The sequence below is a fragment of the Alosa alosa genome, chromosome 3 (assembly GCF_017589495.1).
Source record: "Alosa alosa isolate M-15738 ecotype Scorff River chromosome 3, AALO_Geno_1.1, whole genome shotgun sequence".
NCBI lineage: Eukaryota > Metazoa > Chordata > Actinopteri > Clupeiformes > Clupeidae > Alosa > Alosa alosa.
In genome coordinates this window covers 7575798-7597217 of record NC_063191.1, presented here as the reverse complement: position 1 = coordinate 7597217, position 21420 = coordinate 7575798, and the positions used below count along the sequence as shown (strand labels likewise).

The 21420-nt window shown below is 39.5% G+C and overlaps 1 protein-coding gene across 1 annotated transcript; it reads left to right on the top strand.

The window, feature by feature from the left end:
- The first annotated feature begins 234 nt into the window (after window positions 1-234).
- atp5po (ATP synthase peripheral stalk subunit OSCP) lies at window positions 235-4649 on the top strand. Its single transcript, XM_048238621.1, has 7 exons — window positions 235-345; window positions 1002-1046; window positions 1219-1329; window positions 2853-2982; window positions 3240-3352; window positions 3643-3729; window positions 4399-4649. Exons 1-7 carry the CDS (start codon window positions 319-321, stop codon window positions 4507-4509), a joined length of 624 nt encoding a protein of 207 aa, XP_048094578.1. The 5' UTR covers window positions 235-318; the 3' UTR covers window positions 4510-4649.
- Window positions 4650-21420: the final 16771 nt, after the last annotated feature.

Here is a 21420-nt window from a genome sequence, read left to right as displayed (position 1 = left end):
AACAATTATACCATTTCACCTTTAGTATAGAGGAAATGCCAGCTATGCTAAGAAAATATATGGTCTTTTTTTCTGAATTATGTAGCCTTGCTGTATTGTAGCTTAATCACGCATTTTTCACTTCAGACCCGTTTGCGTAGGCCCATTGACCAAACTGGACACAGCTGAGTGGAGACAGAGCCATTCTCTGGTGGAGATAGATGATAAAGGCAGGCCTACAAGTCCCATAATACATGGGGCGGCGGATGGACGTATATCTAGTGCGACTTTGGCGCATGCGTGTTCGTTTTGACCTCGCTTCTTCAGTCACAGGAGAAAATGGCAGGCATAGGCTTGGGGCTGCAGGTATGACATTCGGAAAACCTTTACAATTTCTTGTGCTTTCTAATGAACGTTTAATTTGAAATAATTACAAATATGTGAGAGCATCGTATATTAAAGAGCATTGCAAGTTTAAGTCCATGTAGTGTTTTTTTTAAAGTGATGTTCGACGTGGGGTTCAATGCTGTGCTGTAGCTAACATTAGCAAACTTGGCTAGCAGCTAGCGCTAAATGAAATGGTCGGTTGCTAACGTCAGTTATATTGTTCTAGCCAGCCGTTGCTTCAGGGGAGTTCTACCGTATAAATTGTTATGCACATTGTGATATACTACTTTTGTGTTTCTCCAATAGCGTTGCGTGTATTTATGCAGGAAACGGGCATAGTTACTGATGGTACTCAATGTCCATACTGTTATTCAGTGCGAGATAGCAAACGCTAACGTTAGCCTGCTATGCATGAGCAGTAATGTTAGCTATTTCGCTGCCTAGATTCCTTGAAGGTTATCGTGAAAACTCTATTGTGTGTCATTGAAAAACTCTAAAACTGATGAAATGTATTGCCGTTTTTGAACAGGTCTACTGTCTTATCACTACATGTTCAGTAACGTAATAAAGTTTCTGGTGATGTCCGGCGATAATGTATGTAACACTTGACTAACCTAATATGTAACTCTCTGCAGGTGCGTCAATTCAGCACGTCGGTCGTCCGATCAAAACTTATCAAGGTAATTGTGACTAGGTGTTTTTTTTTTAATAGCTTGCATCTGTTGGGATTATCCTCGCAGTTCACGTTCTTCTTCCAGACATGGTAGAGTATGGCTAGTGTGTAGTAGGACTAGGACACTTATTGATCTGCTTGTTTGACTTATGAAGTCCGTTTTCTCTCTTTCCTTTTAGGCCCCAATCCAGGTGTATGGAGTGGAAGGTCGCTATGCCACAGCTCTGTTCTCTGCAGCCAGTAAGCAAAAGAAACTGGATCAGGTGGAGCAGGAATTGGTGCACGTGGCTGTGAGTGATTTTTATTTGAATGCCTCTCTTGCCCCTCTACTGTCTCCTTCATGGCTCTTGAAGGTCCTTCACACTCCTTGACTGTCCTTTATATTACAAATATGCACCATCTCTTATGGTGTAAGTGGATGTCCCGATACCTTTAATGTGTGTTCATGAAGTTAAAGGAGAAGCTCCGATTAGAAACAGCCTAGGGTCTGTTATTGGATGTACATTTCCATTGGACCATTAAACAAGACAATCTTCAGCAAGATGTCATATTCTGGTCTAACCAAAACTGCTCAGGTTGATAAAAAGGTACACCACCATTGAAAAAACACATCCTAGTTTTAGAATGGATTTTCCCTTTTACTCTTCTATACCCAATTGTTCATGGATGTAGTTATTTAATGGCAACTACTGCGTAGTCTCATCTTTTTTCAGCAGTTGTATATAGGCAAGTTTATTTATAGCGTATTTCACACACAAGTGTCAGTCAATGTACTTTACATAGATTAAAGCAAATACAAGGGCAATAGTTTAAAAATAGCTTAAAAGGTAAAGTGCATGCAATAGAATTAAGGTATAATCTATAACTCAGTAATCCTTAGTCAGACACCCAGTGAACAGCAGCACTCTTAAAAAATGGAGATTCTTGAAAGTAGCCCTCGATTCTGTGCACACAAGTGTCACGACCCTGAATGATGGAGAGAAAAGATCATCTTGAACAAAGTGGTTCAAAAGTAGGTCAAGTTAACTAACAATTGCGATGGAGCTATAATGGCAATTTTAAAATCATATGGATTTTAGGAAGACCGTCTTAAAAATGCAGTCATGGCTCTAACGGCTTAATTATGCAGCTCTATGGACTGTCATTGCATTGCAGAAGTTTTGCCTTCCGAGGGGAAGCCACTATCATTTCAGCGGTATGTGATGAACTAAAGGAAAACTCACTCACACCCCTTGGATCAGATGGGCAAAGCTGATCAAACATCAGCGGTTTTTGACATGTCAGCATCTGTCGGTGTTTGTTTCAAGTCTGTACAGTTAGACATATATAGTTAACGTGTATGGCTAATGCAGTTATTGAATGTTATTTAGGCTGTGGTTCTTTTCTTTCATAATTAGACTGATATTTCTGCTATCTTCTGCACTGTTATGGCATTATATAAAAGTCTCATATTCATTGCCATATTACTGTATTATAAGTTCTTTTTTAATTGCAAATGCATTCCAAAAGATCTCGAGATTCAATTTATTTAACTTGGCATCACCAATATTTTCAACAATGAATATATATATATATATATATATATATATATATATATGAAACAATTCTATACAAGATTTGGTCCACAAAAAGCTACTTTATAAATTCATTTATTTATTTCCAAACTTGGTCCTGAAAAGGGTGATGGTCTTATCGTCTTATCTTCTTTTAATCAGCCAATACGGTACTTTTGCTTGTTATCCTCACATGCACTCAGTTATCTTCTACGTTCCGTCAAGTCATGTTTTCTCATCGTCTCTCTTGCCACCCACAGAGCATAATTAAGGACCCCAAGATGTCCAGCATCGTGTTCAACCCCCATGTCAAGCGCAGTATTAAGCAGAAGGCCTTTGGAGACGCCCTCACCAAGGCAAATGCCTCGGCAATCACAATCAACCTCATCAGTGAGTTTTTGACACTTTCTTCCATGTCCTTCAGGAACAACTGTCTTAACAAGATAATTATTGTTCAGTGTCCAAAATCAGAGGATTGGCTGAACAGAAATATAATATTTTTAGATTACGATTACAGTTTGGTGTTTGTCAGATCTCCTTTAAGTAGTGCTTGATGTTTTCATATATGTTATGTGGTAGCTCTGATTGATAAAGGCCACAGTGTAAGTGTGAACTCGGTATGTTGTTTCCATGGTGACTATCTCCAGATGTTATGGCTGATAATGGCCGCCTGCCCCTCACCCCTGACGTCATCAGTGCATTTGGCAAGATGATGAGCGCCCACCGCGGCGAAGTCACCTGCTCAGTCACCACTGCACATGTATGTCAGATCTGTCACACATTTCTCAAAAAAAACCCCACCTGTATATGTGTGTCTGTACCTATGTTTTGAATAACGAAAAAAAAATTGAACACACACACATGGTCCAAACAATACATACATCGGTCATCTATTATTCCGTATCAAATAAGAGTGTCCCATTTGTAGTTGTGCAAATGTCATGACTATTCGGGTTCAAATACAGTTTGAGAACCATTGCTCAAGCTATGTGATTCTTTATGTTTTATTTATTTGCTTATTTATTTGTGTTTGTTTGTTTGAACTGTTAGCCATTGGATGAAGCCAACTTGGCTGACCTGAAAGTTGCTCTGAATGGCTTTTTGGCAAAGGGAGAGACCATCAAGCTGGAGACCAAGGTATGTCTGCTACCTCCTTGCCTCACCCATAGAACTTTCTGGAACATTTTATCCATCTATATTTTTTAGAAAACTTGATCTTTTGTTTTTACGAAAGAATAACTCTGGAATGTAAAAAAAAACTTGTTGTAATTGAAAATGAGGGAAACCTCAATGCCCTACAACTATAAACAAAGGTCAATCAAAAATCACTGCAGAGGGAAATGTACCTGCTTATTTGTCCCTGTTCAGCAGTCATATAGATTATTTAGAGCAATGTAAGGTTTTGTTTCTATCACATTTTACTCGCATGAGCTTGCACAAAAATGATTATACCCTCCGTTGAAAGTATTAGTTTCTCTTGGTTGGGACCTTTTTTACTTAGAAGTCAACCTTTAGAAATATAAGGTTATGTTTCTATTGGAGCAGGTTGGTGTCTTTTAATAAATAAGGGGTGTATTAGGTTCTGTATTAGACTTTAATATGCTCCACATTCTATCTGAATCTATATCGGTGCTTGGATTTGTCCATCTTGTTCGGAAATTATACTTGTCTATCAAGCATGGCACAAGCAACCAAGGGGAAAAAGTAGCGGAGGGACAAAGATTTTGTTTGATTACAACACTAGTTCTGTCAGAGGGATGTGATGAAAACATTTGACTTTGTCTAATTTTACCCTTGTTTTCTCAGTCTGACCCATCTATCCTTGGTGGCATGATTGTCAGCATTGGCGACAAATACGTGGACATGTCTACTAAGACCAAGGTTCAGAAGCTCACCAAGCTGATCAGGGAAACATAAGTCCTGTGGACTCATCTGACCAGACCTGACTAATCAATCCCAGAGTAGCGGAGAGGTGGCGTCCAACTGTCTCAAACCGCCTCCCAGTCTATTAAAGTTAACATGTCCTGTTGTTCATAATAAATATTCCGTAACACACAGCTCTTGGGTTTTCTCTTTTATTAATGTTGGGGGGCATTGGTGTGTTCATTTGAGTTGATGGATGTGAAATACAGGTCCCAGGTCTAATATGTATTGGGACACCTACCATTGCACCCACAGGAACTTCAATAAACATCCCATTCTAAATCCATAGGTGTTAATATTGAGTACCTCCCTTTTACAGCTGGTTCCTGTGGATGTGTAATGGTAGGCGTCCCAATAGTTTGTCTATATCGTGTATTTTGGATACATAGAGCTTGACTTATACAGCTTACCAGAAAACCCATGATGTTTCCCCCTCGGATTGGATCAAGGCCACTGTGCGGTAATATGTGTCATTTTTACATTTAACAATTGTTCAATTTTAACTGAATGTAACAAGTCATTGCATAGATGCAGTTACCCCTGGAAAACCACAGATGGTTAGTCCATCTATGATTTTAGCTGTGCATACAAATGTTGTTTAGGCAGAATGCATTGATGTACATTGATTAAACTTGATGCTGGAAGTTTGCAACTACCCATACAGTCAACGATACCAAGACCTATGGTGAATGAAAGGAATCCTGGAATCACAACTGGTGTTACTAGATATCTGTTGATCTCTCTAGTGCTTCAGGCAACTAGAGTTTCAGGATGCATCCATGGTTCAGTGAATCCATGTCCTGTTAAGGCCAATCTAATATGTGTTCATCAGAAATGTAAACAGAGACCTGGCAGGCGTGTGGTTTGTGAGAAGTTACTGTTTACACATTTGAACCCATGCAAACTACATATATTAAAATATAAGTAATTTTACACCTCAAGGTGGACATAACAATATCAACATGATCTAGACAACCACATCAATTAGTTAGGCCTTTTAAATTGAATATGTAATCCAACAAATCTTACAAATTACAGAACATTTGACCATTTAGTCAGGCCATTTTCCATGAGCCAGCAGGCAGTTTGTGGGGGCACTCACTCAATCCAGCTGGCGTCAATTTCAGACTGCAATGCTAACGTCATCCTTACAACAGAAGACTTTGACAAGATTTGGGAAAGATTCTTGAAATATAGTATTTTGATTAAAGCTTGGATGAGGGGCATTTCCTAAATCTTGACAAAGTTTTCCGATGTATGGATAGCATTAGCCATTTAATCTAGCTCATGAGAAAGGGCAAGTCATTTTCAGTGAACAAATACAACCTGTCAAGGTGTCCTACACCAGTTTTACTTAGACAAGGTTGTCCAGTTAACATACCTGACCGACCCTCCTCCTTGACCAGTGCACACATGCAGTCCCATCCAGTTGCATACTAAAAACAGAGAGGCTTGTCCCCTAGCATCAAAGGACTAGATAGTATTTTAGGGCCATAAGTAATTACATTACATTACATTACATTTAGCAGACACTTCTTGACCAAAGTGACTTACATATGTCAGCTATATTACAAGGGATCACATTGTCCCGGGAGCAACTTGGGGTTAAGTGCCTTGCTCAAGGGCACAACGGTGGAAGCCGGGAATTGAACTGACAACTTTCAGGCTACTGCACACTAGCCCAGCTCCTTAACCACTACACTACCACCGTAATTGCCTCCTTACACCAAAACAACTTTGACAAGATTTGGGAAAGATTCTTTTAAAGATTCTAGCCTTTTGAGTAAAGCTTGAATGGGTGACATTAGTTAAAAGACTCCAATCTTTCAAGAATCTTTCACAAATCTTGGTGTAAGGAGACCAAAAGTGGTCACACTGACCCCAGACCAGTGACTGACATCCTAAGCACAAGGTGGACACTAGAGGGCACCCTTTCTCTTAAATCAGTCTGTTGTGTGAGATTGCAGTGGCTAGCTCTATTAGCCCATTTCACAAGATGGGGCTGCTGTGTAAATCAACTTCCTGTGGAACAGCACTGTCCCATAGACAGCAAAAGAAAAGTCCACAGGAAAGACAAAAGCAGGAAGACGTTTTACCCTGCCAATTAAGGCATCATTAACATCAACGAGGCTGGACACCTGGACACTGAAATTGGTCGGTCCATTAAGGTAAATTAAGGTAGGTCCAGTTAATATTAAATCATAACCACACATTTTCAAACAACTATTTAGTAACATGAATATGAACAATATTACACGCTGTCATTACACACATCAATTGCTTGGTTAGGGTTTAAACATAAACATTGAGTGGCACACAACATTTTCACAAAGTCTGTCTACATTACCGTGAGACGAGGTCTTGAAGACAAAGACTATAGAAAAGAGCCATATCTGCCAATGTATTAATGTAAACACGAAGTTGATCTGCCAGTATAAGTAAATCTAAAATGGAGTCGTGCATAAAGTGCATTTAGGAGAGGCTTTTATCCAAAGTGACCGACATCACTAGAATAACAAGAAGCAATTGCTGACGTTCAAATAAAAGTAGGCCTATCCATTCATAGTAAAACAGCCAAGTATACACACTGAGCACTTTATTAGAAACACCTGTACACCTTATTACACATGAAATTATCTAATCAGCCATCATGTGGCAGCAGTCAGTGCAGCCGTGGCCTACTGGTTAGCGCTTAGACTTGTAACCGGAGGGTTCGAACCCCGACCAGAGCGGCTGAAGGCACCTATACTGCTCCCTGAGCGCCGCTGTAGCTTAGTGTGTGCTTCACCTCACTGTGTGTTCACTGTGTGCTGAGTGTGATTCACGGATTGGGATAAATGCGGAGACCAAAATTGAAGGATTACTGTGAAGGATTGTGCTGTGCTGTGCAACATCAACAGAGGTCCTGTGTAGAAACAGGCCTAGCCTGGGAATACCCATACAAATTTTCGGTAAATTTGGGATTTGCTCCGCAGGTCCATCTGGCCAAGAGGCCATAGAAGCCCATTTCCAAAATTCCTAAAACACGGGCACACAATCGTCCGGCATGGACGTGTATTTCTTTGGAATTGAGTGAAGAACTGCATTTCTTTGTTTACAAGATTGCTACACTTTTGAAGCGATTTGGTATGAGTGTACCAAATTAAATTCATATTTGTATATGCAGATACAATATCCACATAGGCCTACTTGTAAGGGAATTGGGTGTAATGACCAAACACTACCCCTGGATAGGTAAAATGCAGAGGACACATTTTATACAGCTATTTCCTATGGGACAAATTAATATAAATTATTACCTAATGCATTGACTGATTTCCATGAACAAATGTTTTGTTCCATTGTCCATGTTACTACTTTAAAAGTTGATCTAGTAGTCCATCTAGTGGTGTAACATAACCAGTGGTGGACAAAGTACACAAATCCTGTACTTGAGTGAAAGTAGAGATACACATGGTCAAATGTTACTCCAGTAAAAGTAAAAGTCCTCCTTTTACATTTCCACTTGAGTGGAAGTACAAAAGTACTTGCCTTTAAAATGTACTTAAGTATCAAAAGTAAAAAGTCCTGAAATGTATTATTACTAATACAGTTGCATTTACTATTGTTGAAATGATTCGGCACAGACATAGGCATTCATTGAGCCTTTCTCCTCCATTCAAGGACAAAATCAGCTAATAATTGTAGAAAGAACTAAAAACAAACTAATGTGATATCGTATCTTAGATACTTCAAAGTAACCACATTTTTCTTTGTTGAATGCTTTACACTTTCGGACTAAATCAAGATGTTCCCTTTTGTGTTTGATAGCGTCAGATTGTCTATCATTTGCTCGATGGCGTCAAGAGGCTAGTTATGGTAACATCAATATTGTGAAAAGGGGTCAACAAGGTACAGTAAATAGTGGATATAACAATAACATAGGTTAGGCAACACTATTTTACAGTCTTTTTTCCAAAAGGAACTTCAGCTGTACTTCAGCTGTCACAAAATGTAGTGGAGTGAAAAGTAAGATATTTGGCCTCGAAATGGAGTTACTGGAGTAAAAGTAAAAAGTTTAACAAAATTGAAATACTCAAGTAAAGTACATATACATGAAAAAGCGACTTAAGTACAGTAATTGAGTAAATGTACTCAAGTAATGTCCACCACTGAACATAACATGTCCACATAACTGCTTTTGAAGTGACTTCATTAATAACATTGGCTATACTTGACATACTGCAAACAGAGCAACAATCATTTGAATTGTTGAAATGCTTAAAAAATAATTGTCATAGCGGTGATGCTAGTGACTTAAGTGGGCCATTTTGTACAATCAGCAAGCATCAGTTTGTTTGTTTTGCAAAATGAATCAGAACTGTTTCCCAGATTCAGTGCCATTCCCATCTCAGGGTGAAATGTGGGACATTGGGGCTCTGGGTTTGTAGAACATATCTAACAGAAAAGGACATCAACATAGAGTTTCCAGAGTTCTGCCCTCAAGTCTGTGCACACTTGTTCCAACTGTGCTGTTTACAATTCAATTTCCTAAACACATTTTCAACTTTAGACCATCTCCCGTTATGTAGCCGCCATGTTTTCATTATATTTATTTTATTATAGGGGGTCAGGTTTGATCACCACAACAGAAAACTTCGACAATGTCTCCACTTTGCAGTTTCAAGGCACTACCTTCCAAAATGCACACCCATTAACTGTAAACTCAACAATCAGTCCTAAAGACTGGGCAACAGGTGAGTCCTTGTCAACAACAGAAATTGAAGGCAGTGTCACAGAGAGGAAGAGGAAGAAGAAACACTTTGCAGAAAGTTTTTTTTTTATGAAAGTGAAAACTGAGTCAAAGGCTGATAATTAGTGTAGCCTATGGTTTTGGTTTGGTTTGGTTTGGGGTTATGGTATTATATGGGGTAATGGGGTTTTAGTGACATGTTTAGGTCTATTGTAAAAAAAAAAAAGGTATGATATCAAAGATGTTGTGTGCATGCAGTTGAAGAAAAACAGTAGTGTACTTCACCATGTGCGAAAAAGTCCTCAATATAGGCCTACAGTATTCTTGTATTCTAAATTATCCACTAATCCTACCTACAATATTTCTGGGGTCAAATTCAAGCATCCATCCTAGGAAAACCATTTGGTCTGATCGTGCCTCCTGGGAATATCAGGGACCGCCCCCGTTTTTCTAGCCTACTCTATACTAGCCTAGAAATCTAGACGCACCCTAGCGGCGGCAAATTAATTTGCTCAGCCTGTATGTCTAGTGTCAAACCATAGGGATTTCTATTGGCTGACGCTGTGGACGTCATCCAATCACAGCGCTCTATTTTGTTAGAGTCTTAAGGCGGGCTTAACAGAAAGACGACAGTCCTGCGACGGTAGCAACAAGGAAGGTGGCTATGGCTAACTTAAGAGCGGTTGTTTGAATCGGCGTTGGCGTCAACTTTGGAGGAGTTGGACTTGTGCTTTTCTTTGAAAGTTGAGCAACACAATGCACTTAAGTCATTCCTTTCGAAGAAGGATGTATCTGCCGTTTTGCCGACCGGATACGATAAAAGTTTACTTCCCGTTCACTGTTTTCCTCGCTCTGGCCACGTCATCCCGCCCCACCCCTTGGATTAAGCGAGGTGAATGGTTCGATTCCAGACTATACATTTCAATGATATAGGATGGCCTGCCAGGCTAGGGAAATACATGGATGCATCAATGAAAGTTAAAGCATAGCTCACTAATCTTAAATAAACAACTGTATTGGCTTAAAAATATAGTGTAAGATACTTGTAAACGAAGCTTTCAAGTGACAAAAACGAAAAATTCCAGTTCACATTAAAATGGTTTGACATGAAAGTCCATATGGACTAGGCCAGTGGTTTTCAAAGTGGGGGCCGCGAGGGGGTGTCAGGAGGGCCCCAGCAAGTTGGAAGGAAAAAGAAAAGCAGCAAATACATTTGAAGAATTTAAAATATACTATTACTATGAGGGTTGTTATACAATGCCATTATAATAATTTGTCAAATATCTGTACATTTTAAATGATAATGACTGGGAATAATAGTAGAGTGATAACTCTCATATAGCAGAAAGCCCCAAATGCAATTTTGTACACACTGTATGCTCCATCGCGAAGTGCTTCTAAAATAATTCTTAGGATTAACTTAATGTATTTTACATTTGTATTGTCGATGGGTTTAATAACACATCAAGGGGTCCTTGGCCAGAACCTAGTGGTAATTTGGGGGGCCTTGTCGTGGAAAAGTTTGGGAACCCCTGGACCAGGCTACAAATATAGGTAGTACTAGCTACAACGTGACGACAAAGGTGATGACGACACTACCCACATGGGCAACAACGTTAGCAAAATCTTCCCCCAGTTTCCCACCTCTTACTCCCACACGAGGTAGGCTATAACGTGAACGATGATGTTTATATTGGGAAAAATAGCCTATTTCTCCCGTTTAAACGCACCGATTTAGGCTAGTCCCTCTCTGAATAGACGTTACGTCATGAGGTCAAGGAGCCGTGTGGGAGGTGTGTTGATGTCGAACGGTAGGCTAGCCTACTTTTTAAAATGATTGGCTAGGCTACTTTTTGCAGTCAGGTGGCGGCCGCTTTGTCTGGGGATCCGTCAGTCGGGAGAGCACGCCACGAAAACGCCATGAACGCCGAGTTGGTGAGCTTTCTATAGAGTCGAATATCACTGTGGGTAGCCTTATGTAACTATTTAACAATTAGTGTCGCTGTAGTGGAAGAGGCGCAGGCATTTCCTGACCCTCGCACTCCCTGCCTGGATAAATGTATTTTGTAGATGCTAGCCTATATTTTTGCCTTTTAAAAATATGTTTTTAATTATGTTTGTATGGCATACAGTGCTGGTGCGCACTGTAGTGGTGCGATTAGTAGGCCAGGCTACCACGTTGTTTGCATGGTTGGGGATACTTTGGGTTTCTGGTTGGCCCTTTTTTCTTTTTTTTCTTTTTATTGTGATCAAATTTGTATTAAGCAATTGCACATCAAATTACAAAAATACAAAAGTGAGTGGGCAAGAAAAGTGAGGTCGTTCATTTGTCTCAAGTAAGAATCCGTAAGTAAATATAGCACTTGGCGACTTAAAGACATTTCTATTTAATTAATTGAATAAGCCCTCTTATATTGACCCATTGTCTGCTTTTTGGAGCCACTGTCATACCAGTTCATATAGGCTAATGGCTGAATAGAATAACTTTTTATAGGCAACCTACAGTTGTATAGTTTTGATTAAAGTGAGCAAATGCTCCTGTTGTGTTAATTGTCCGTACTGTTTTGAAAAACCCGGTGCGCTGCCCTGTTTTCAAAATTGTGCTCAAGCAGTTGAAAAAAAAAAAAAAAAACGTTATGCAGCACTAAAGAAGATTTATATTTGGGGTCCCCCTGTTGATTATTGAATAATAAATGAACTATAACTATTATGAAGTCTGTAGTAAGAGAGCACCAAATTCCAGTAAATAGCCCATATACCCAGTCTAGCAGCTCAGGGTGTTCCTACCTGCCACAGCAACTTCCTAGGACTAAGAGTTTATGTGCCATCAAAATTATTTTGAAAATATTATGTTAAGGTAAAAAAACTCTGGGGGGGCCTATGAATTAGCAATCTGTCATGTTAAATTACTTGGAATTTTGTGACCCTTGATTTTGGCTTGTTCACAATTAAATGTGCAGTTAGTTGAACAATGATCAATTTCACTATAGCGTAAAGGCCTACAGCCTGCTCACTGTCCAGGCACATAGAGAGTATGTTCAGAAAAAAAAAACTAGGGTTTTGTTGCTTAGAAACTTAAAGGGGATTTCAAGGTTGTGACAGGGGAGTATCCAAGGAGCTTTCTTTGACTTTGCAATGTAGTCCACCAGGGGTCAGAGCAGTATGTGAAAATACAGCTTGAATGGATGCAGAGTTTGTTTAGAGACATTACACCATTCTATATAGCATATCATGTTTTAATTAGAATTATGGAAGATTTTAAAAACACCATGTAGGCTATTCAAATTTACACTAAATATCTGCATATTGTAAACATGGATATTTTAGGTCAATTCTGTATCTTTTCTAGATATTTGTATTCTATATCAAATATATGTTGTAAAAAAAGACTACTCAGACATAAGATACATTCGTGGTTATTTATTTAAAGTTGGCTGCCAAGGTCCAGGTTGCTCTGGACGTGCTTGTATAGCCAATATTGTGGGAGATACTGTGATGAGCACAACACTGCCATTGTGCCAATAGCTTGTATTTTGTTACATCAAGGAACAGAATGGAGAAATGGAAATATAAGAATAGACAGTAAAGGTGTAAAACGAATGTACCAGACACACTTTTTTACAGATGTACAACAGACAAGGCCTACTGTAACTTAATCATGTGCTTCAGAGACAGAGGATTACTGTAGGCCTGTAGGTTTCTGCTGAAACTCAAACAGTGGATAAAAGAGAATACATTTGAAAGAGTAAGCAGAACAGAGAGACATTGTAATCCATACACCTTAAACAAACTTTGCACTGACGGGTGTTTCACTACCTGTTTGTATAGTGATTGGCTTAGATCCACAGAGGAATATCTCACACTAAGAAACATTGTTCATGACTGTAATTATGGAACAAACTGGCAGCAAATCAAATGAGAATACATCTTTCATCTACTGCATCCTACTTTCCAGTAATGCAAATATTCCGATGGTTTGATCATAGTCCATATCCAGGTCTTAATGACCACATAGACAGTTCTTAGCATTTATATTCACCTTTGAAACCGACTGCTTTAATGAGACACCTGCATATACAAGCTGTGCAACAGGCCTTTACACAAAAGTATATTCACAAAGAATCCAATTTTACACTGCTCTAAGCAGTACAATACCGTTCTTAGCGACCACATTTGCATGACACGTCATCTTATCCGCAGCTTCAGTTTGTCAGTTTAACAAATGCGGCCATATTATCTTGCTCCTCTTCTCCAGTTATGACAATAAGTAAGGGATAATGGACGACACGGTGGTCTGTTCACAGAAGTTAATGCACGGTCGAGGTTGTAAAACGGCCCCGACGCGAAGCGGAGGGCCGTTTAAACCTCGTAGTGCATTAATGTACGATGTACTTCACAACGAGTTCGGTGAATTAATATTGTGTAAGTGTGATACGGCCAAAAAATGGATCTACTTCATAGGTGTGCAGATAACAAACGGTTAATGGTCGTTCTAAATTACGTAGGACAATGGGGAAATTCAACCAAGCAGTGGAATAATGTACGATACAGTATATTATGCGATACACTGATGAGCGTCTGCTGTGTCGACCAGCCATTAATGTTAAAGGTCAAATTCTAGACTCTTTTCCTCTGTGGTTCATCATTAGTGGAATGAGTTGCCTAGTGTTCTGTATTCCTGCAATAGTGTTGGGTCTTTCAAGAGGGGTCAGACTTATCTGTTACAGACTTTTCTGTTTAGCTTATTTAAATATTTAATTATTAGTTTGTATATGTTTTTGTTTATTTAATTTTGTAATTCATATTTGATATTGTTATTGATATTACTGTTATTATATTGCTATACTATATTACTATTTGGCTTAATGTAGGCATATGCTATCCAACATTTTAAAACGTCTTAATGTTAATTTTATCTATAATATTCATATTGTATAAATACAATGACCATAACCATAATGTTCCTGTGGGATTTTACCAGGGGATTTCCTGTCTGGGAATTGTTAGGCAGTGGTCAATTTTAGCCTTTCTTGCAATGCAAAACAATGGCTTACTTGAGAAAAGCTGACCACTGCAACCTAAATGGATGTTAACAGAAATGAGTTTTTATGTAATTACCGGTATATAATAACATTTGGAAATCAGATTGTATTTTTATTTATGTAATTAAGTAGATAATACTACTACTACTAGTAATAATAATAATAATAATAATAATAATAATAATAATAATAAAGGAAATACCTGGACATTCACAATCTGTGCATTTTGCAAAAGTGGAATTATGGCGTCAGTTCAGCTCCTGATATATATAATATCTATACATTCAGCACATCATTGTGTTGAGAATGTGCTTTCAAGTACCCAGTAGGCCTATAGCTGCTATTTTCAGTTATTTTCCAAGATCATAATAAGGGATAAAGGGAGAAAAACAATCCAAGCGGTAGCACTGAAATATAAAAGGTAATAAAAGTCTGAGACAGACATAGAGGCACAATAATATAGACGTTATTGGTCTATAACATAGTGCCAGAGACAAAGAACTCTCTATTTTTTTTCTAGTCTGCTGAAACTCAAACTGTTAGCGAAACGGCAGGCCAAACATTCCAATGAGATAATAAACCAAGGTCCTGGCATCACCAAGGGCAAAAAAGCCATGGCATAGCACAAAACATCATACTTGGTACAGTTATAGCAAAAAACATTCTAACAACAAATACGGATATTGAGCCATCATGAATATTCAATATGCCCTTGTCAACCACTTTTCAAATTGTCCACAATCGATAGCCGTTTTCCGTTTTTTTTCTTTTCAGCGTTGTGTTTTAGAGGACAACCTTATTTGTTTACTTTGTTGATATAATACTTGTATTTAGATAATACATTTCATATTTTTAATAAGAATTTGTTTTTCTTTTTATTATAAAATCAAAATTTTGTTGAGATGGCGGCCAATAACTGCTGTGAAATTTGAAATGGCAACAGTCTCCTAAAGTGTTTAGTCTTTTATTACTGTATATTTGCATTTATTTGGTTTATGTATCAATTTCTGTTGTATTGGTTTTATATTATATGAAGTATAGGCCTATGTGTATTTCGTCTTGTTACTCTGTAGTTTTGTTAAATATAACGCCATTTATCCTCTATGAGTATAACAGCATGATTGAACAATATTACACAACCATGTTTGTAAAGGAAATGTCAAACAATATGTTAAATAGCAACAACACAAAAAGTTTATTTTTCATTCTATACGTTTTGTGTGTTTTACTTTCTTTTATTTCTGTACGTCTTTAATTTTACTATCAATCTATTTACCCGTAGGTAATCAAACTCCTCCGTCAGATTAGTTGTCCCGGACTGTGCTCAGGTTGTGCCGTTAGAAATGTGGTCTTGGTCGCGTGCCAAAATGTAAGCTAACATTTTTCTACTTTGTCTGCCCACTTACAGTACCAGATCTTTAATTTATTGTTGAGTTAGGTTTACTGTTTTTAAATGAATGCTTGCCCCTTTATTGCTGACTAATTAATAAACTTTCTAAAATCAGCCTAAATTCTAAAATGAGTCATATGTTGCTTTCATTTTTGAAACAAAATATGTACCAGCCACAAACAAGATCTAGGTCATTTTGGTTGACCACTTAACAGTGGTTTAGTTTGAAGGTAGCTGCTCAGAGGGTCATGGGTATATTGAGGCAGTACACTGACACAATCCAGAAATGTATGAATGTGTGAATGTAAATACTATAACTGTATCTTTGGTCTTAGGGTGTAGTTTAGCCAAAAAGGGCCCCACTGTTCTTAGCAAACTGTAAACAAAATGAGTACTGATGAGAATGCATTTAACTTCAGTTAAATCTATTTATGTAGACCTATATAGGTCACAAGTGCAGACTTCAAAATACCACATACAGTATGAACATACACTTCAAGCTCCATTGATGATGATTGAGGACACAAATACAACAAACGCCCACAATCAACTTCCCCACAGTAGCATTTCCCCATGAAACTCATGGTATCTGACTCTAACTCCTGTTATACCAGTTCTATCACTATCAGACTCACAAGCTTGTGAGTCTGGTGTTACAGAAAAGAAGCCAAGTCACTATACTCTCAGCCACTCAAGAGTTTCTTTCAGGGACAGATGCAGTATTTATGTTAAATACATACAAATTCCTTAATACATTTTCTTAATACATTTTCCCTTACATCTAAATGTATGCTCTGAGGAAAATCAAGCCTCTCATCAAAATCATCAAGCCTCTCTCTGAGCTTGTTCCTGGCACTGGCCGGTAATAAAGGGTAATGGGATAATGGGGTGAATCTATTTTATCCTTACACACATCCTACTGTCTTTGTGAAGTGTCCAAGCTACATAAGACTCTTCCTTGGTATATTTCTTGGAGCTGCATTCTTGCTGCAGCTGCAAGAAATATACCAAGAAAGAGACACTGCAGTAAAAAGAGCTTTGTCAGTCTCAACGGTGCACTTTGAGCCGCTGCAGTAAAAGCACTTTAGGCCACTCAATTCTGGTGCACATTCTGCACTTTAGGCCACATGGATTCTGGCGTGCATTCTGCACTTTACTTTCTGCACTTTAGGCCACATTCTGGATTCTGGACACATGGATTCGTGCACATTCTGCACTTTAGGCCATTCTGGATTCTGCACTTTAGGCCACATGGATTCTGAGCGTGCACATTCTGCACTTTAGGCCACATGGATTCTGAGCGTGCACATTCTGCACTTTAGGCCACATGGATTCTGAGCGTGCACATTCTGCACTTTAGGCCACATGGATTCTGAGCGTGCACATTCTGCACTTTGTGTTTTTTGTTTTTGTTTCTACGCAGTCAGGAGCTGAAAGAGAAGTTGCCTTTCGCAGTTAATGCAACAACCTCTCTTAGAGTTTGTCTTTTGTGATATGATGTAAAGGGAATTTCACCACTGAAATATGAAAAAAAGGTTATCAAGGTCTGAAACTGTCTGTAGGACATAAGGTGATCTACTAATAGAAATTGAATATAGCATTAAAAGAGGTCATGGAGGTTTTTGTGTTTAATTTTAGATGAGATATATAGGTGACTAGGAGGCCTATCAGGCTTTTCAAAGTGGACTGTTCCCTTCTCTGCCTGCAATAGAAAGGAAATTGTCATAGAGCATGGACTAATTAGAAAATTGCATGTTCTCTACAACCAAACAGCTCTCATTTATTATGCCCCTGTTAACTTTGAACTACCACAGCAATCTGAATCAATGGTGAAGGCCGAGATGGGCTGATGGTGATGAGGGTGATGTTTTGACGTCTTGAGGGCAGGTTCTAATGTGTGCAGAAGAGAAACCAAGCTGCATTCGGCTGTTATGTCTTATCAACACGCACTAAGTCCAGTATGCATTGCTTTAAAGGGAAACAAATTCAGGAAAAGAGCTCACATCCTGCCAGAAAGCAATACAGCATTGTAGATAATAAAAAAAAGGTTTAAACAAAGAACTTTGTTCTGACAGTTGTGATTTAGTGACTATGGAAATAATGAGGAAACACCTGCCTCCGCTGATGCAGATGCCACACAAAAAAACGCTTTGTGGCTCCAGTGATGCATGCTGTCAGCAAATGAAATGAGAATACAACTTTGCATGATCTACATCCCTGGGACACATTCAGGTGGAAACTTCTGCAAAGATGGATAGATAGATACCCCAAGGGGAAATTCAAGCACCACAGATAAAGAACAGTTGCTGCCTCAAAGTGCTATCTCTATCTTTCGAGACTTCCTGTGAGAGTAACAGTGGCGTACCAAAACAAACTGTTTTCTACTATGAGAAACGGTGAAACAGAAGAAGAAAATAAAAGAGGAGGCAAATTTACGTTGGCCGTAGAGAAGAGCAATACATTTCCCCACGCAGTGATGCGGCCTAGACTGACTAAGCTCAATCATTGGGGCACACCACCCAGGCCTGAGGGTCTTTTGAAGCATGCCCCACAAGAAGCACTAGCAACTGAGCCACACTAATCAGTACTCATTATCGCCATGTCAATTACCTTTTAACTTGGATCATTTGAGTACAACACAGCCACCATTAGATTACTGGGCTAAATACACACATAGATAGATAGATAGATAGATAGATAGATAGATTTATTGATCCCCAAGGGGAAATTCAGGGGGTCTCAGTAGCATACAGACATCACACACAACATGCACTTACAGCAGAAATGGTAAATATAAGTATAAACATATAACCAAACTCCACTGTACAATAGAGACAGTAGGAGATAAGAAAAACTAACAATACTAAATATACTATATAAATTAAATGTAAAAAAAAATCCAATGTGCTTGAGGGTGATCAAGCATGAGACGCTTGTAGTGACAGGGCCTGTAGTTCTGTGTGCATGGTGAGGTGCTCAAGAGAGTGAGTGTCATGGTGAAGGTGCAACATTAGTCCAACAGTGCAATAATAAGGTCTAGAGACCAGCATAAATAATATATTAGTCCACCAGTGCAATAATGTCTAGAGACCAGCATAAATAATATGGACAAATAGGAGAGCAAAGTATAATGTAGACAAGGTCATATAAAAAACTATGTCAGTGCAAGAACAGGTTGAGGTAATAGGGTTACAGCCATTCAGTATTATTGTAGCAGAAACCATTGATCATGTGTGCTAATATAGCATGAAAAACAGTGTAGCAGGAAAACAGTAGTAAAAACATTAGGCTGTGGACATTAGTAAAACAGTAGTAAAGCAGTAGTGGGCAGTCAGTACTCAAACATGGAGGGGGTGGAGAGGCAGACAGACTAAGCAGAGAAGTCTATCTCTCCTCTTCCCTTTAGTGAAGCATTGGACAGTTCAATGGCCCTGGGGACAAATGACTTCCTCAGTCTGTCTGTTGTGCAAGTCAGTGAGCGAAATCTCCAGCTGATCAAGCTCTTTTGCTTTTTAATAGTGCTGTAGAGTGGATGACATTCGTTGTCCAAGATGTTGATCAGTTTGTTCAGGGTCCTTTTGCCAGAGATTGAAGTGATACACTCCAGTTCAGCTCCCACTACAGAGCCAGCCTTCCTTACCAGCCTGTCAAGTCGCCCAGCATCCTTCTTCTTTGTGCGTCCTCCCCAGCATACCACTGCATAGAAGAGGACGCTGGCCACAACAGACTGGTAGAACATCCTGAGGAGCTTGCTGCACACATTGAAGGACCGCAGCCTCCTCAGGAAGTACAGCCTGCTCTGCCCTTTCTTGTAGAATGCGTCAGTGTTGGCTGACCAGTTCAGTTTATTGTCCAGGTGGAGACCCGAATACTTGTAGGTGCTTACCACCTCCACATTGACCCCATCAATGGAGACTGGTAGCAGAGCGGGCTTAGACCTGCGGAAATCCACCACCATCTCCTTGGTCTTTAAAGTGTTGAGTTGAAGGTGATTGAGTTTGCACCACTGCACAAAGTCCTCCACCAGGCTCCTGTACTCCTCCTCTTGCTCGTCCCTGATACACCCCACAATTGCAGATTTGCATAGAAGGCAATCTCAGGGGCTATTAACATCTCCCATTACAATTACATCGAGGGTATCTGATAATTTGGAACAATTTCCAGATGTTTTTCATGACCCCACTTTCCCAGGATGTGTGGTGACCCCTGAGATTTTCCTCTCTATTCATTCATTCAGCTCATTCGTCTACTGTGTAATCTCTAATCAAACCCCCCACTTAAACATCTGCCTGGGTGGTTGTACTCTACAGCAAGTACAAAGGTTAGAATATGCTTTTATGTCTGGGTGGGGTTATGGCTGACACTAATTGTAGGCAGATTCAGCACACACACACACACACACACACACACACAACACAAATATACACACACACACATACAAACAGGGCCAGCGGAAGGCAATCCTGCGCCCTGGGTGAAATGGGAATATGTCACCCCCCTGTTCATAGACTGTGTGCCACCTTCACAGAAGCCCCTGGCTGCAGCGTGCAGATCTGGGCTGGTTTCAATGTGGGGGATTTCAACGTTGCTACTTTCCAGCGCTACTGGACCGCAAGGAAAAATAAAAAAAATGTTGCGGGACAATTGCGACCAGGCCTCACGGAAAAAATCGTAGCCTACAATTAAGCATTTAGGCTTTTCACATATTATTACAGGCTATTACACAGAAATCGGACTACCTATTTAATATGATGCCATTAGGTGTACATTTAAACAGACATTAGGAACGCACTTCGAGGGTCGCTGTCTCATATCACCCCGCGATAGGACCATCTTATTGTGGGGAAACGAGCTCATTGCTCCCCTGATTCGGTGACATGGTGAGATTCAGATTTTACCTTATTACATTGTCGTCCCTCTGCTACGTTCCACTGCTAGCAACCTGGCGAATCAGGCTGTAGATCAGCACCCATACGCGGGAGAAAAGTTTTTCAACCTGTGCACTTTTCTGTATTCTGCAGCACTAGGCGTTGAACGTCTCATTCATGACTGTTATTTAACCGATATCACTGAAAATGAATTACTTGCTGCTCCCGCATTTAAACCGTCTATGTCATTATTTGACAATCAATGTGTTTACCATGTTGTAGCCTGTAGCTCGCCACGCTGTGGCGCCCCTGGTAGTTTGGCGCCCAGGGCAATTGCCCAGAATGCCCATGCCTTCTGCCGGCCCTGCATACAAACACAAGTACACACACACACACACACACACACACACTGTCAAGTCCCAATCTCAAAATAAGAGGGAGTAGCAATTTTAGGCTGCCTACTAGCTTTTAAGTAACCTTATGCAACACTTAAATGTTTCTGTAAGGTGACTTTCACTACATGGACCACGTGTTATGGAACATGCTTTCAGAGCAGAACGCTTCATGGTCGTTTGGGCTCCCACCGTCGACTTCAATGCACCAAACCTTAACCCTAACCCTAAACGATGGTGGGGGCCCAAAAGACCATATATCGAGCAGAACGTCACCAACCTTTTAGCATGCTGGCATGCTTTTATGAGTGCCAACTGTGCTGGTTTTGGCCTGCCTTCTAGGTGGCCCCCACTACGGCTGTAGTGCAATATAATATTATAGTCTACTTATTTTCCATAGTGAAAATAGTTTATGCTAAAAATATTTTTTGAAATTGATCAGCCATGGCAAAATCGTGTTGAAATCGTGTAATCTGACCAA